The sequence below is a fragment of the Acomys russatus genome, chromosome 8 (assembly GCF_903995435.1).
Source record: "Acomys russatus chromosome 8, mAcoRus1.1, whole genome shotgun sequence".
NCBI classification, from domain to species: Eukaryota; Metazoa; Chordata; class Mammalia; order Rodentia; family Muridae; genus Acomys; species Acomys russatus.
The window spans coordinates 1,174,297-1,191,239 of record NC_067144.1 but is presented as its reverse complement, the minus strand read 5'-3'; the positions used below and the strand labels follow the sequence as shown (position 1 = coordinate 1,191,239).

The 16,943-nt window shown below is 45.6% G+C and overlaps 2 protein-coding genes and 1 pseudogene across 2 annotated transcripts in view; 2 read left to right on the top strand and 1 right to left on the bottom strand.

The window, feature by feature from the left end:
* Spidr (scaffold protein involved in DNA repair) overlaps positions 1-4,330 on the top strand; it is a 333,822-nt gene extending 329,492 nt beyond the window's left edge. The window contains exon 20 of the mRNA XM_051150592.1: positions 4,059-4,330. Coding sequence (XP_051006549.1) covers positions 4,059-4,208 — 150 coding nt within the window. The 3' untranslated portion in view covers positions 4,209-4,330. The remainder of the gene's footprint in view (positions 1-4,058) is intronic.
* A 1,411-nt stretch (positions 4,331-5,741) lies between these two features.
* On the bottom strand, positions 5,742-7,146 carry Cebpd (CCAAT enhancer binding protein delta). Its single transcript, XM_051150566.1, has one exon. The coding sequence runs from the start codon at positions 6,782-6,784 to the stop codon at positions 5,978-5,980; it is 807 nt and encodes a 268-aa protein (XP_051006523.1). The 5' UTR covers positions 6,785-7,146; the 3' UTR covers positions 5,742-5,977.
* Positions 7,147-8,838: 1,692 nt separating this feature from the next.
* LOC127193213 (cytochrome c1, heme protein, mitochondrial-like) lies at positions 8,839-10,779 on the top strand (annotated as a pseudogene).
* The last annotated feature ends 6,164 nt before the right edge of the window (positions 10,780-16,943 follow it).

The window sequence follows — 16,943 nt, the reverse complement described above, 5'->3', positions numbered from 1 at the left end:
CTTTGAAATGCTACTTACCTTTCAAAACCCACTTAGGGACACTAAGGGGGCGGAGGATGTAGCTCAGTTTGTAGAGATGCACAGGGCCCTTGGATGAGAAGCTCAAGATTATCCATAACTACATAGCAAGACTGAAGCTAGCCTGTGGCTACGTGAAACCTTGTTTATAAATGCATGCATCATAGGTAGCGCATGGAGTTGATAACCCAGAAAAGGGTGTCTGGGACCTGCCACCTGAGATGGCATCAGTCTTGTTCAGTGTGGTACATGGAAAGCTGACAAGAACAACTCTGACTACCAAACAGGAGTATTTTCTTGATGGTCCCCATGGCCCAACTCCAGCTTATGCAGTGTGCAGTGTGGACCCTCCTGTTGGGTTCCTCCTTAGCCCTTCTGCCTGTCCAGCCAGTGTCAAGGACAGCACAGATACAGACATGCCACGAACCCTCTTTTATCTAAACTAGGGCCATCAGAGTTTGGGTGCAATTAGAAGCCACATACATAAGCTTTGAGGGTTACTGGTCTGAGCTGTGGTTCTCAGTTCTGACTTCAAGGAGCCTGTTTCTGTCCTCTGAAATAAAGCCAGCAGCTTTAAAGCTCTTCAGTGGCTTTGCACTCCCTCCTAGAATTTTCATCTGAGCTGCTGCTAATACTGTCACTGTTGTCTGAATAAAAAGTCAAAATTTTACACCAAGTTAGAGGACACAGAGTTGATATTTTCTTATTATGTAAAATCAGCAGTCACTGTGGCTTAAGAATCAAGCCCAGTGCATTGCTCAAACATTATCATCACTAATTGCCTCCCATCTCCATGAGAGACTCACCACGGAGACATCCCACTAAGACAGCTTTTATCTCAGGACCTGAAGAACTTACAGTGTTCAAAGGGGGAAGGAAGCGGTTTCCATTAGCTGAATTTGTCTCCTGCCTTTTGGCCTTTGTGGGAGGGAAGATGAGAATGGGTGGTGCTGGACCAGGAGAACACCAGAACTGAGAAGCTGGGGGCTCAGGAGCTTTAAGACAGTGGAGCTGGGTTTTCTAAAAACATGCTCTGTGGAGAAAGTTGGATAAAAGCATGGAAAGTCCTGCTGGAGGCTGAATAACAAAATGAACTCAACCCCCTTTCCTAACCCCACTTACGACGCCTCACCATCAGTTTCCGTGTTCTGATCCATGTGCTTAAATGCTGTCCTCTGCCCTCTGACTCAGTGGCCACCATAGCACAGGTGTCCCAAAAAGGCAGTGTCTGGTGCCCTCCTTAAGGTAATGTCTCTTTGGGGACCCAGACACCAGGACACATTGGCAGAAATCCTCCCTCCTTTCTTTGATTTCCTGCTGGCTGAGGTATCTTGTTTCCCCAACACACTTAACTTCTCAGCTAAAATTCTGGTAGCCAAAATCCTGCTGGTAGAGCTTCAGAAAGTTATGTGGGCGTGTGTTCCCGTGAGTGTCTATGCGTCTGCTCAGACACTGGCTCGTGTGTGTGTATGTGCGCGCGCGCGCAGGAGTACATGCACTTGTATATGAGGCTGTTCATACATACACATTTATCTGTGTGTGCACAATTGTACATACATGTGCACAAATGTTAAATAAAATGGCACAGAGAGGTATAGCTCTTAGTGTCACTTTTGTAGGTGCTGTAGTTTCAGAGTCTACATTAGTAGGACAAGGGGACAGACTTGGAGCACATTTTAGCAAGCTTTCTCCACTGTCCCCAGCTCTGCTCCCAGTAGCTAGCAGGCCCTTTACCTCTGATCTGGGGTGGAGCCCAAGAGAGGCTGGCTGTCACCCACTGTGTGTTCTGGGGGTCCCCTGAATGACAATGCACCTTCACAAAATCCAGAGTCAAATTAGGGCTCTCCATAAAAGCCATACTCCATTCCCTGCAGCAAGTGTACTGCTTCTGGTTACAATACATGGATGTTAAAACTGTATTTCTTACTGCAGTCACACTGTGAATGTTAAAGCAGCAGGATTAACTGTTGTTGGTTTTGCTGTTTCATCACTGGTGACATCACTGGGACATGGGGTTAAAATCTGTTCCTTCAGTTTTCAGAAAAGGCAAACATGTAGTGTCTTAGTAAAAACAGAAGACACAGGGAATTGGCTGCAGCTCAGCAGAACAGTAGTTTTCTGGCATGCAGAGAAACTTGGATCCAATCCCATAACTCAGTTTTTCTCAAAAAGACACAAAATTAAATAAGTAAATACTTAAAGTCAGACAGACACATTTTTATATATTCAGATACATATTCGTATGGACAGTGCCTGAATTTGTTGATGTGCATGTTTTAAATTTACCATGTTGATTTCCCCAAAATACATACTAAATTATTTATGAATATAAAACACATGAGTTTAAGGTTAACTTATAAATGATAGAGGTAAACCTAACATTTTACAAAGAAAGGATTTTTCACTGACCACATGAAATTCAAGTTACATACCTTTGAGCTGGGCATTGCTGTTTCCCACTTGTGACCACGGCACTTGAGAGGTAAGGCAGGAGAATCAGGAATTCAAGGTTGTCCTCAGCTGCATACCAAGTTTGAGGTCAGCCTGAGCCACATGGCATGAGACCCTGTCTCAAAAGAAAACCAAGCAAATCATACGTTTACCAGAGAAAACCATGAGAGTGTGTGGGTCATCTTTTTCACACTTACGCAGGCATTGGTTAAGTCAAATAGTACCAGTACTCAGCTGTCCCTCCTTCACTGTCCTTCTGCCAGTTCATTGTGACTGGCCCTGTACTGGCGCTCTGTGCAGATCTCACTGCTGAGCAGGCTGTCAGCTTGCCATCCTCACCATGAACCTGCAGCAAAGCACCTGTCAAGTCTCTGATCTTCCTGTCTGGACCAGCAGTTCTCATTTTCCCACAAGGCTATTGACCCACACTGCAGACTTTGCTCATTTATAAAGCATTAAGTAAGCTACATTGGGAAATTGAGTCCACATATGCTATGCTCACATCCCAGACTGACCCTGATGATCACTCTACAAAACAGAACATGCAGCACTCTGCACACAGACACACAGTCATTGGGGTGTTCATGTCCATCTGGTCAGCAGCTGGGTCCCTCTAGGCAGGAGCTACAGTTACAGAAGCTTCCCCAGCCAGGGCTCTTGGCCCAACTGCCTCCTAGTTCCTGTCTGGGCTGGCCACCTTTCCTAACTGAGCTTAGGACATCTCTATTTACCTCCCATTGCACTATGTCCAAGGCATAGTTTTGAGAATATAATCACTGTGGCCAGTCCAGACCTGAGATGAAACTCAATACACAAGTAGAATGCCAGGACCCCAAATCTGTGTTGGCCACATTTTTTGGCCTCTCCAGCTACCCATCTTCTTGGCCCTAACGCCTTGACTGAAGATGCCAGCGGTCTTATACAGAGGACAGGTCAGTTTGCCTAGCACACTCTACTGCACGTGCCATCACCTTCTGCAGCATCAGTCTCTTCCTCAAGTCTGAGGTTTTGTTCTTCGCCACAGCATCCCTGAAAATGCTCTGAAGTTGTATGCCAGGACACAGCCACGGCAGGGCAGGCCTTGCTCCCCTGTGCCTGCGGCCGTCTGGAGATGAAATTTTCCCAAGATTAACTATGTGGATAAAACCTCAAGTCACAGGCCCACGGCACAGAAAGAAGTGTTTAGCCCCATGTAACTCAAGAAGAAATGGGATCTAGTTGAAGAGGGAAGTTTGGGGCAAGCACCAGGAAATCCTTTGACCAGAAGTCTTGCTAGATTGGGGAAGTGTCCCCAGAGGAAGTGGGAGACACATGTGAAGCAAAGGCCCAGCCCCCATGGAAGACTAGCACTTCCTCTGCATTTTTGTCTTCCAAATCCTGTCCTCCTGGCAGCCACTAAAAACAGCAAGACTCAACTGTCAGAATAAAGTAACTCTTTCATTTGCTCTAATAACGGGGATTTTCATAATCCACACCCACCCTCCAAAACCGTTTTCCTTTGGAAGGGAGGAACCCCAGCTGTGGCATCGTTGTAGGGGACAGAGTGACCAGGACTGTTGCTTTTAACCAGCACGCTTCTGTCTCTGCAGAGTTACGAAGTGGAGAATGTGCTTGGGAAGGAGATGGGGCCTTTACCCTGCTTGGTGGAGTCCATCACTACACAGCAGACCAGCTGCTGCGTCACACTGGAGGAGATCGAGCTGCTGAGTGCAGCAGGAGCCACCCACCCGCCCTCCTGACATCCCTGCACTTTGCATGAGGGCGGGAGCATAACTTGGGGAGGCCAGTTAACTCCAGAGGGTTTTTTATAGTTTAACTTTAGCTGGTTCTCCCTCCTCCCCCTCTTCCTCCCTCCCTCCCTCCTTCCCTCCCTCCCTCCCTCCCTCCCTTCCTCCCTCCCTCTCCCTCTGCCTTTTGGTAGAGAGATTAATAGGATGACTTTGTAAATTAAAAAACTTTCATTACATCTTTTTTTTTTCCTAATTACCTTCCTACAAGTTTGAGGACACGTTTCTTTGAGTGTTCCTGTCTTTGTTTTACATTAGTTAGGCAATATTATAGATTTATTAGGAAATGTTCTTCATTGTAGCTTTAAAGTGTTTAAAGATTTTGCCCATATTGTACTTTTTTTTCTTTGTAGTATTTAATATTCCTTGGAAGACTTCTGTAAAGCTGCAGCCAACACCTCATATTGAGATGTTACTATTTTGCTACAATAAATAAATGTCCAACCTAAACACTGTATGGCTTTAGAAATCTGGGGACAAATGTTCTAGGGACTGCCTGAGATGGCCCTGTCACCCATACAATGTAGGTGATGAAAGCTGTAAAAGCAGAAATTTCTGTAGCTCACTCCACCACATAGCTGTCAAAGACCCAGGAGAACCTTAGAGGGCAAAGGTCATAGACTCACAGCAATCCCATCCTGTGCTTTGGGCAGGGATTGGAATTACAAACAAAGCTACATATTTGGACCCTGGACATTCTGTGTTTTCTTTCTGTGCAGTAACATAGTAACAGGCAGTGCAAAGATCAGGGAAAGGTTCCTAACACCAGTTTTCTTAGGAGAAAGGCACATAGTGTTTTGGTTTTGTTGTTGTTTTTGTTTTGCCCTCAAACATTACAATTAATGGCGTTTGGGGCTGTCCTTTTTATATACTGCTATATTAATCTGTCCCGATGCACACTTTGAAATCTACATGTTGTCCCTAGGACTGGGGAAAGTGAAAGCAAAGTCCACACAAGCACAGAGGAATCAGGTTTCTGACTTCTTCCACCCTCTCACCCTTCAGCCAACACCTAAAACGTCAGGGGTATCAGCTGCGCTCTGATCAGCATACTCTGGGATCGCACCGTCCACCTAACATGAGTAGTCATTGCTTTGTCTTGTTGCTTCAGAAGGCAGCACAGACATGAGGAGGCCTCCAAAGCAAGCAAACTCATCCATCGCCTTACCCCATGTGGGCAGCACACCTGCTGCCGTGGCTCCCTGGTGAGGTCCCAGTACACTGTGTGCGAGAGAGACTGAATATAGGAAGCTGCAGCGATTTAAATGCTTCTTTATTCTTACAAATACTGTAAAAATTAATATAAAAAGCATGCGTGGTCTCTTCCTCTTCTCTACAAAAGTCTGTCCGAAAAGTCTTTTCTACAAATGTACCTTAGCTGCAATGGTAATAAGACGTAGAAAACGCTACCATTATCAAAAATAATTTAAGGGGGAAAGATTCATATAGCTTCTCTCGCAGTCCTGTGCCCAAGCTTCTTTCTTGTCGCTTGCAAGTCCCAAAGAAACTGCACTTGGGAGACCGAGGCAGGCGGATCGCTGCAAGTTCGAGGCTGTCCTGGTCTACAGAGCGAGTCTAGGACAGCCACGGCTACACAAAGAAATCCTGTCTCGAAACACCAAAAAGAATAAAGAAACTGCAGCGGTTCTGGCGGCCTCCTCTCCCGGCCGTCGGGGTCTGAGGTATCGGTCGTTTGGAGTCTCTGAGGCCCGCGCCGCGGGTTACCGGCAGTCGGCGCCGGCGGGCGGCAGGAAAGGCGGGCTGGGCAGCTCTTTGAAGAACTGCCGGAGGCCGGCCAGGTCCCTCGTGAGCTGCTCCACGCGCTGGTGCAGCTTCTCGTTCTCGGCCGACAGCTCCACCAGCTTCTGCTGCATCTCCTGGTTACGGCGCTTGGCCTTGTCGCGGCTCTTGCGCACAGCGATGTTGTTGCGCTCCCGCCGCTGCCGGTACTCCGGGCTGCCGCGGTCCGGACCCCTCTTGCTCGCGCCCTTTTCTCGGACCGGACCGGACGCGAGGCTCGGCCCTGGGCTGCCTCGAGGAGGCTCGGGGGAAGTGGGCGGCGTGGGCTGCGCCGCGGCCGCCAGGCTCACCACGGTCTGCGCGCACACCGCCACTTGCGCGGGCAGCAGGGAGCCCCGCGCGTCGCTGTCACCCCAGTCGGGTTCGCGCTTGAGCGGGCCCCGAGAGGCTGAACCCGCACCCGGGGGTCGTGGGGGGCCGCCGTGCAGCAGCTCCAGGCCGCCCGCGCCGGCCGCTTTGTGGTTGCTGTTGAAGAGGTCGGCGAAGAGCTCGTCGTGGCACAGCTCCAGGGTGGGCACGGCGGCCATGGAGTCAATATAGGCGCTGAAGTCGATGGCGCTCTCGTCGTCGTACATGGCAGGGGTCGCGGAGCCTGGCTCCCCCAGGTCCCCCGGCTCGGGCCCTCTGCCCGGCTTGCCCACCCTGCCTGGCTCGTAGAAGGCCGCCGGCTCCGGGGGCCAGGGTGTACCGCGCGCGGGGCTGTCCAGGCTGAAAAGCGCGGTGCTCATGGCGACTTCGGCCAGGCAAGGAGTCCAAGTTGGGCTGTCACCTCGCGGGGCTGGGCCGCCGCCTTTTCTAGCCCCAGCTGACGCTCACGCCCCGCCCTGGCCCCGGCGGGTCGGGGACCCGGGCGGGGAGGGACCCGCAGCGCTGCTGGGAACAACCCGCCCTCTGCCCGCACTCCTACCCTTCCCTTCTTCCTGTTTGTGCGGTTTGGAGCCTTCTTAGTTGTCCGATCCCAGAGCGAAATGAAAATCTGGATTTGCCGCCGACACACGCAAATGCGCAGCCCTCAGTGATCGCAAACTAGGAACTGGCAGAGGGGCTCCGCGGCCTGAATCCACAGGTTCTATCCTGGCGCCTCCGCCGGGCGCCCCAGAAGGTGTAAACAGTGAGTCGGGTCCCGGGTTCGGAGCTAGAGCCGCCAGCGGGCGTCCCAGGAAATTCAAACCCGCGCCAGTCACACTTCTCGGGGTGCTGAGGCACAGTTGCCATAATGGTTAGGCTCCTCCTCAACACCGCCTGATGGCCTGATAGACGGACGGGTCAACAGGACCTCCCGCTGACCACAGAGCCCACGGGAGAGTGACAGCCACCCTAAACGCTGTGCGTTCCTCAGCATCTGACCGCGATCTTGGGTGCGCCAGCATTTCTTCCAGGGTATTAAAGCTGTGCCACCTGGTGGTAGCATAGCCTCTCGCTGTTTCTTTTCCTTCCTAATTGTTCCCCAAAGAGATGTTAGTAATTATGGCTTTGCTGAGAGAAAGCTAAGATTTACTTCAATACCTATAAAGAGGAGTGAAGTTGCCAACTCTTCAAAAATGCATAAAAAGATGTGTTGCAAAAGTGGAATTGCAACCCCAGCTACTCAGAGCTGAGACTGGAGGGATAGTTGAGCCCCAGGAGGTCAAATACCTGAGCATCTATCTCTCTTAAACAAGCTAAAGTCAAGAAAAACATCTATCCAAACTCAGGTGCGTTCTTCATGTCCCTCTCCTTAACTGTTTCCCATCCACCAGGTGTTTTGACCAACCTCAGCTGAGCCACGCAGGGCAGCCTAGCTCCTGCTGTCAATTCCTGAGGAAAATCCTAATGGCAGGCTGTGGGATGTGTAATGGCTTTGATGAATGCCATACACAGCTTTGAAATTTTAAAATAGTACATGATGTTGATGTTACGACTAATTACCTGTAAGGGTAATGCCAGCACATGTGAGCTCGTATACATGCAGAGAAAAACCCTAGGACAAAGTTCTTGGTTCTTAGCCATAGCAAAACAATTAAGACCCTCTCTAATCAATTAGGGAGCATGCGTTTATCCCTCACAGAGGCCTCATTTCAAGAATGTTGTCAGTGAGACAACCTGTTGTTTCTGGTACCTGGGTCCACGCACTACATTTATGAAAACTAAACTATGTTTAGAAGACAGTGGGGCCAATTAGAATGCTTCAGAAGGTTTGGAAGCCCTTGACACCGCTGGCCTGCACCTGAAAGCTATGTGAAGTCTGCTTTCAGAAATCTGCTGAGCAGCACTTAATAATCATATCTGGATCTGAAGATGTCTTTCCCATTTTCAGAAACAGAGAAAGGAGACAAGACAGAACAACAAAGCATGAATGTACTGTGTGCCCTTTGAGAGTATTAAAGACCCTTTAAAAATAACAGCCTGAAGTTTGGTCCTCATGACAGCCATTTGCAATTCTTTCATGACTGCTTGTGCACACTGCTCCTGTCTCAAGGACCTTTCCCAGCACCGCAGATGATGTATTCAAGATGGATACAAACACTTCCGGTGCTTTATCCCTGTGGGAAATCCGCCATCCAGGAGCTCGCTTAAGCTATTTGCCTTGTGGCTAGAATTCTTGATTCCCCCTCCCTTTGTCCTCTGCAGCACTCACATGTGGAACACACTGGACGGGTTCCAGTGACATAGTGTGTGCATGTTCCAGAAAGCTTGGTGTTTAAAAATTCAGGAAACTAGCAATGCTGACAGTGTCCTAGAGTCCCAGAGCACTGTCAGGCTGCAAGGTCACTCACACTAACCAACTAATCTTCCCAGCACCATGTCTGTACAGCTCATCCCACACGGGAGCAGTCCTACAGACGGAAGCATTTCTGGAGAATTCTGGGTAAAATTAAATATGAAATCAAGTTTGAAGAGAAGTAAGACTCTGCTGACTAGTGTCTTCGCAAACTGTTCTTTGCAATATCAGACTATATACTTTCAAATGTTTTCTATTTATTGTCTGTGTGTTTGAGAGAAGGGGAGGAAGGAAGTGAGAGGGTGTGTTACAGCATGCATTTGGAAGTCAGAGAACAGCTTCCAAGGGGAAGGTCTCTCCTCCCACCATGTGGGTTCCACAAATGGAACTCAAGTTCCCAGGCTTAGCATGGTGGCACACGCCTGTAATCCCAGCACTCGGGAGGCAGAGGCAGGCGGATCGTTGTGAGTTCGAGGCCAGCCTGGTCTACAAAGTGAGTCCAGGGTGGCCAAGGCTACACAGAGAAACCCTGTTTCGAAAAACCAAAAAAAAAAAAAAAAAAAAATCAAGTTCCCAGGCTTAGAAACAAGTACCTTTACCCAATGGAGCCATCTTGCCAGCCATACATAAGGTACTTTTTTTAAAAAACCTTTTGCCCCAGGGCTAATTTTAATTATATTTTCCTATGGCCTATGTCACAATTATCATATTTATTGTTATTATTATTTCCAAAAATGAGTTCTTTTCAAGAAAAATCATTAACTTTGGGAAAAAGAAGACAGTGTCCACAAGAATAAAACCCATGGGACTGGGATTGCTCATGGTTCATGCTTATTAAAGCCTGGACTTTGTTTAAGTCTATCATAAGGACAGATGTGGTGGTACACACTTGTAATCCCAACATTCAGGAAGTGAAGGCAGGGGGATTGTGGAGTTGAAGCCAGCGTGAGCTACATACTGAGGCTATATATTAAGAAAAGAAGAGAGTGGCCACACTAAGAGGGCTGACATGGCGGGGCAGCAGCTTCGCTAAGCCAGTGGGTGCTGGACCTGCAGGGCGTGGGGCTCCCAGGTACAAATGGTCCAGACCTGCTGGGAGGCACCACCCCCCTCCTGCCTGGCATCTTCCATTAAGGACACCCCAGGCAGTGTCCTTGTCCTCCAAGTCTGGCCCTTCTCTAAGCCAGAAGGTGATGCTGTCAGCGTTAGGCTTGCTGGTGTCAAGGGGAGCAGGCTATCTGTGGCTCTGCATTCTGTGAGTGCTGGTGATCTGGAGCTACACACCCGGCCTCCGTCAGCTACCCATGGTCTCACCGTGGCCTCCTCTCCTCCTTGGACCACACATGCATCCATAGGGGCTTCCAGGTGTACAAGCAGGTGTGCTCTTTCTGCCACAGCATGGATTGTGTGGTTTACCGCCGTCTGGTGAGAGTGTGCTACACTGAGGACAAAGCTGAGGAGGTGGAGGTCCAGGATGGCCCTATCGAGGGTGGGGAGATGTTCATGGGGCCACGAAGACTGTCTGCCTGTTTTCCAAAACCATACCCAACCCTGAGGCTTCCAGAATGCTAACAGTAGAGCCTTATACCCGACTCTTCAAGCTAGGCATGGTAGTGAGCACTATGTATTTTCCTTCCTTGCCGGCTACAGTGAGTCCCCGCTGGGGTGCCATTGTGAGAAGGCCTCTTGCTCAACCCTTGCATTGCTGGCCAGGCCGTGGGCATGCCTCTTCCCATCTACACAGAGGCCTTGAAGTATGATGACGGCACCCCAGCTACCTACCGTGCACAAGTAGCCAAGGATGTCGCTACCTTCCTTAGCCGGGCAGCAGAGCTAGAGCTTGACTATTGAAAACACCTGGAGCTCACCATGTTGGTGATGGGCTTGCTGCTGACCTGTGCCATGAAGCACCATGAGCAGTCAGTCCTGAGGAGCCCAAGGACAGAACTAGGCCTTTTCAGACCTAGCTCCTTTTCATCAGATGGAAGGAGAAGGAGAAGGAGACCAGACTCTTGCTGCTGATCTTCCTCCAGCCCTCACTGTGGGAAGAAATTAAGTTTCTCAACATATTAAAAGAAAAGAAAAGGAAAAGGAAAAAAGTTGTGATATGTTGTGGCTTAAATGAGAATGGCCCCCATAGGCTCCTATGTTTGAATTCTTAGTCCCCAGATGGTGGAACTATTCTGAAAAGATCTAAAGGTGTGGCTTTGTTTAAAAAGGTGTGTCACTAGGGGCCACCTTTGAGGTTTCAAAAGACTTGGGCCATTCTCAGCATGTCTCTCTCTCTCTCTCTCTCTCTCTCTCTCTCTCTCTCTCTCTCTCTCTCTCTCTCTCTCTCTCACTCTCTCTCTCTCTCTCTCTCTCCTTCTTGCTGTTTAAGATGGGAACTCTCAGGTGTTCTTGCTGCCATGTCTTTGTTCAGTCATCATGAACCAAACGTCTAATTAAACTATTTCTTTCATAACTCCCCTCGCTCACACTCCCACCAGGGACGTAGGCGGGTTGCCTGCAGATCTTCATCTCTCTTTCTCCTCCTCCACATCCAATGCCCCAAGTCTCATCTCCAGCTCGGTATCAGAACACCTGCTACCATCTTCCTTTCCTCTGTGACTGCATCCCCAATAGATGGAAAAGGTCTCCTCCTCCAACCTTCCTTCCCCCGTTATCCCAGCTTCCAACACCAGTAGGCATTCCCTGGGAACACACCAGCTGAGCAGGCCAGGAAAGCAGGTAGGCTAACTGAAGACCTTCAGCACTGCCTCCAAACCCAAGCCCCCAGTCCCATGGCTATCTCTATCACAGGACATCTGCTGCAGCCTTCCTTCTTACCCTGCCCACACCTCCTGTGGGCCCCACAGACCATCCCCTCCTAACCTCTCCCTCAGCTCTTTGCTTTATCCCAGGCCCCAACTCTAGTAGATAGTCTGTGCTAACCCACAGGCCACATCTGCCATGGAAGCAGGTAGACTGACTGCAGATCTTCACCTCTCCTTCTGTCCCTCCAAATTAAATTCCCCAATCTCATACCTGGCTCTATAGCAGACCTCCTTTCACTCTCTGCCCCCATTCAAAAAATTAAATAAACAGATCCCGGTGAAACGCTCCACTCTCTTCTCTCCTGTGCCCCCTCAGGTCTCTGGCCTATCCCCATTCCTAAGTGCCTACTAGACAACACACTCTAATAATAATAATAATAATAATAATAATAATAATAATAATAATAATAATAATAGTGAAACAAGCCAAGGAACACAGCACACGCCAAACAAAGACAAAACCAGATATCGTCACCTAGAACTGTAAGATTCCCAGTTCCAGATGCCAGAATGCCAGCATAAAAATAAAATCAACAACTGCCATGACAGCATGTTTCCACTTGGCACAGCAAGCCTAACAGGAGGTGCTACCTATCCCAACACAGCTGAAGCACAAGACCTTAAAACAGACTTTACCAATATAGTAGAGGTCCTCATAGAAGAAATAGGAAAAAAAAAATCCCTTAAATCTAGGAAAACACAAATAGTGGAAGAAAATGAATAAAACTGTTCAATACCTGACATGGAAATAAAACTAATAATGAAAACCATAACAGGAAGTTGTAGAAATGAAAAATTAGGTATTTAAACAGAAACTACCGAAGCAAGCTTCCTCAACAGAATGCAATATATGGAAGAGAGAATCTCAGGTGTTGAAGATATGATAGAAGAAATTGATACACCAGTTAAAGAAAATGTTAAAACAAAAACAAAAACAAACAAACAAACAAAAACTCCTGTCACAAAATATCCAAGAAATCTGGGACAATATAAAAAAATTAAGTTTAAGACTTAAGGAAGGAAAAGAAACCCAGCTTACAATACCAGAAATATCTTCAGTGAAATTATAGAAGAAAGTTTTCCCAACCTAAAGAAGGAGATGCCTATAACAGGACAAGAAGCACACAGAGCACCAAATAGACTGGACCAGAAAACAGAGTATTAAAAGCTGAAAGGAGGAAAAGCTCAGTACATGTAATTGTCTGTGTGTGTGTGTGTGTGTGTGTGTGTGTGTGTGTGTGTAAAGACAGACTTATAAGAATTACACCTGACTTCTCAATGAGATTCCAAAAGCCAGAAGGGCATGGATGGCTGTGCTGCAAACTATAAGAGATCACATTTGCCAGCCCAGACTATTATACCTAACAAAACTTTCAATCACAATAGAAGGAGAAAATAAGATAAAACAAAATGTAAATGATGTCTATCTACAAATCCAGCCCTACAGAAGGAGTTAGAAGGAAAACATGAACCTAAAGAGATTAGCTACAGCCATGAAAACACAGGAAATAATCTCACACCAGCAAAATCAAAAGAAGGGAAACAAGGAAACACATGTGCGCACACACCACCACCAACAACAACAACGGAATAATGGAAATCATCAATCAGTGGTCAGTGATCTCTCTCAACATTATTGGTATGTATTCCCCAATAAAAAGACACAGACTAACAGAATGGTTGTGAAAACAGGATCCATCTTTCTGCTGCATCCAAAAAACACACCTCAACATCATCAAGAGTAAAAATTACCGCAAGGTAAAAGATTGGAAAAAGATATTCCAAGAAAATGGACCTAAGAAGCAAGCTTGTGTAGCCGTCTTAATATCTAACAAAATAGACTTTATACCAAAACTAATCAAAAGAGATAGGAATATTCACCAAGAGGACATTTCAGTTCTTAACATCTATACCCCAAACACAGGGTACCCAATTGTGTAAAAGAACACGCCTACAGCTTAAATCACATATTGACCCTTACAAACTGATATAGGGAAACTTCAGTACCCTATGCTCACCAATAGACAGGTCATCCAAACAAAAACTAAACAGAGAAATACTGGAGCTAACTGATCTTACAAACCAAATGGACCTAGCAGATATTTACAGAACATTTCACCCAAACACAAACGAATATACCTTTATGCACCTCATGGAACTTTCTCCAAAATTAACCACATACTCAGATAAAAAACAAGACTCAACAGAAACAAGGAAATTGAAGTAACCCCCACGTCCTATCAGACCATCACAAATTAAAGCTGGATATGAACAACACCAGAAAGTCTACAAACTCATGGAAACTGAGTATTTAATTAACTTTTTGCTGAATATACAATGGGTCAAGAAAGAAATTAAAGGGGCTGGAGAGCAGTTAAGAGTCTGCTCTTCCAAAGGCCCTAAGTTGATATTCCCAGAACCCATATGGCACCTCACAACTGTGTGTACCTCCAGTTGTGGGTGATCAGATACCATCGCACAGTCATACCTGCAGGCAAAACAGTACACCCAAAATAAAAATAAATAAATCATTCTTAAATGAATAGAAAGCAATTAAAAACTTTCAAGAATTGAGTGAAAATGAATACACAACATACCCAAACTTATGGGCACAATGAAGACTGTTCAGGAGGCAAGTTCATAGCACTAAGTGCCTAGATTAATAAACTTAGAGAGATCTCAGACTAGCAACTTGACAGCACAGCTGAAAGCCCTAGAACACAAAGAAGGAATCATACCCAAACGAATACAGGGCAAGAAATAATCAAATTTGGGCCTGAGCTCAATAAAAGAGAAACAAAAACACAATACAAAGAATCAGTGAAGAAATAATTGGTACTTTGAGAAAAGCAAAAAGATAGACAAACCCTTATCCAAATTAACTAAAAGGTAGAGAGAGAATATTCAAATTAACAAAATCAGAATTGAAAAGGGAGACCTAACAACAGTGAGGAAATCCAGAAAATTTTAAGGACATAGGTTAAAAACCTATACCTCACCAAAGTAGGAAATCTAAAAAGAAATGGATAATTTTCTCCACGTGGAATTTAATTTACCAAAGTTAAATTAAGATCAAATAATTACTTTAAACAAACATATAACCCTAATAAAATAGAAGCAGCCATTAAGTCTCCCAACCAAGAAAAAGCCCAGAGCAAGGTGATTTTAGTACAGAATTCTATCAGACATTCAAAGACAAGTTCTTGCCCAATACTCCTCAAATTATTCCATAAAAAAATAACCAAAAGGGACAGTGCCCAATTGGTTTTGTTGGGCCATACTTACCCTGATACCCAAACAACATAAAGACCCCCAAAAGAAAGAGAATTACAGATCGATTTCCCTTATGAACATAGATGCAGAAATGCTCAATAAAATGATTGCAAAGTGAATCCAAGAACATATCATGAAGATCATCCACCATGATTAAGTAGGCTTTATCCTAGAGATGCAAAAAAATGTTTCAACATACATAAATTGATAAGTGTAATATATCATATAAAGAAGCTGGAATATCAAACCACAGAATCATCTCATTAGCTGCAGAAAAGGCCTTTGACAAACCCAACAAGCCTTCATGAAAAACATCCAAAAGAGGTTAGGGATACAGGGGACATAGCTAATCATAATAAAGGCAGTTTACAGCAAGCCCATAACAGACATCAACTTTTTTTTTGTTTTCTTTTGTTTTGTTGTTGTTGTTGTTGTTGTTTTGTTTTCCGAGACAGGGTCTCTCTGTATTCCAGACATCAACTTAAATGGAAAGAAACTCAAAGCAGTTCCACTAAAAAATTGGAAGAAAACAAGGCTGTTAACTCTCTCCATACATAGTCAACATAGCATTTAAAATATTACCAAAGTCAACAAGACAGCTGAAGAAAATCAAGGGAATAGAAATTGGAAAGGAAGAAGTCAAAGTATCTTTACTTGTAGATAATATGCAAAATAGACCTGAACAATTTTACCAGGAAACTTCTACAGCTGATAAACACTTTCAACAAAGAAGTTGGATACAGAATTAACTAAAGAATCAGTAGCCCTCCTATACATATGACAAATGAATGAGAAATAAATCAGGGAAACGACACCTTTTACAACGGCCTCAAATAATATAAAATGTCTTAGGGTAACTCTAGCCAAGCAAATGAAAGACATGTATGATAAAAACTTCAAGTGTTTGAAGAAATAAATTGAGGAAGATGTCAGGAGATGGAAAGACCTCTCATGGGTCAGTAGAATCACCATAGTAAAACTGTCCATCCTACCAAAAGCAACCTAGGTACTCAACGCAAGCCCTGTCAAAATTCCAACACAATTCTTCACATATCTTGAAAGGACAATTCTCAGTTTCATATGGAAACACACACATACACACACGCGCGCGCGTTAAAATGCTCCTGAACAATCAAAGAACTGCTAGAGGTATCACTATTTCCAAGTTTAAATTGTATTACAGAAAACTATGAAGAAGAAGAAGAAGAAGAAGAAGAAGAAGAAGAAGAACAACAACAACAACAACAACAACAACAACAACAACAACAGGAGGAGGAGGGGGAAGAGGAGGGGAGGAGGAGGAGGAGAGAAGAGTAGAGGGGGAGGAGAAGAGAGGGAGGAAGGGGAAGGAAGAAGAAGAGGAGGAGAGGAGGAAGAGAAGGAGGGGAAGGAGGTGGAGAAGGGAGGAGAGAGAGGAGGAGGGAGGGGAAGAGGAGGAGGAGGAAGAGGAAGAGGATTGGCACAAAAATAAATATGTAGCCCATGGAGTCAAAGTGAAGACACAGACATAAATCCACACATAATATATATATGAACACATTTTTGGGTTTGGTTTGGTTTAGTTTGGTTTTGGTTTTTTCAAGACAGTTTCTCTGTGTAGCCTTGACTGTCCTGAACTTAATTTGTAGACCAGGCTGGCCTCTAACTCATATAAATCTGCCTGCTTCTGCCTTCCTGAGTGCTGGGACTAAAAGTGCACATCACCACACCTGGCTGAACATGTGATTTTAAAAGTGAAGTCAGAAATGCACACTGGAAAAGAAAAGACAGCATCTTCAATAAATAGTGCTGGTCTAACAAGATCTCTACATGTAGAAAATCCAAATAAAACCATACTTATTACCCTGCCCCAAATTCAAATCTAAATAGATCAAAGACTTCAACATAAAACCTGATACACTGAACCTCGTAGAAAAGAAGGTGAGGAATAGCCTTGAAATCACTGCCACAGGAGACAACTTCTTGAGTGGAACATCATTATCACAGGAACTAATATCAACAATTAATAAAATGACCTTATGAAACTGAACAGCCTCTGTAAGGCAAAGGATAGTGTCAATCAAACAAAGCCAGAGCCTACAGCATGGGTAAGGTTTT

Coding starts and splice junctions, on each gene's coding strand:
- Cebpd (XM_051150566.1), bottom strand. CDS start 6,784: ATGAGCACCGCGCTTTTCAGCCTGGACAGCCCCGCGCGCGGTACACCC.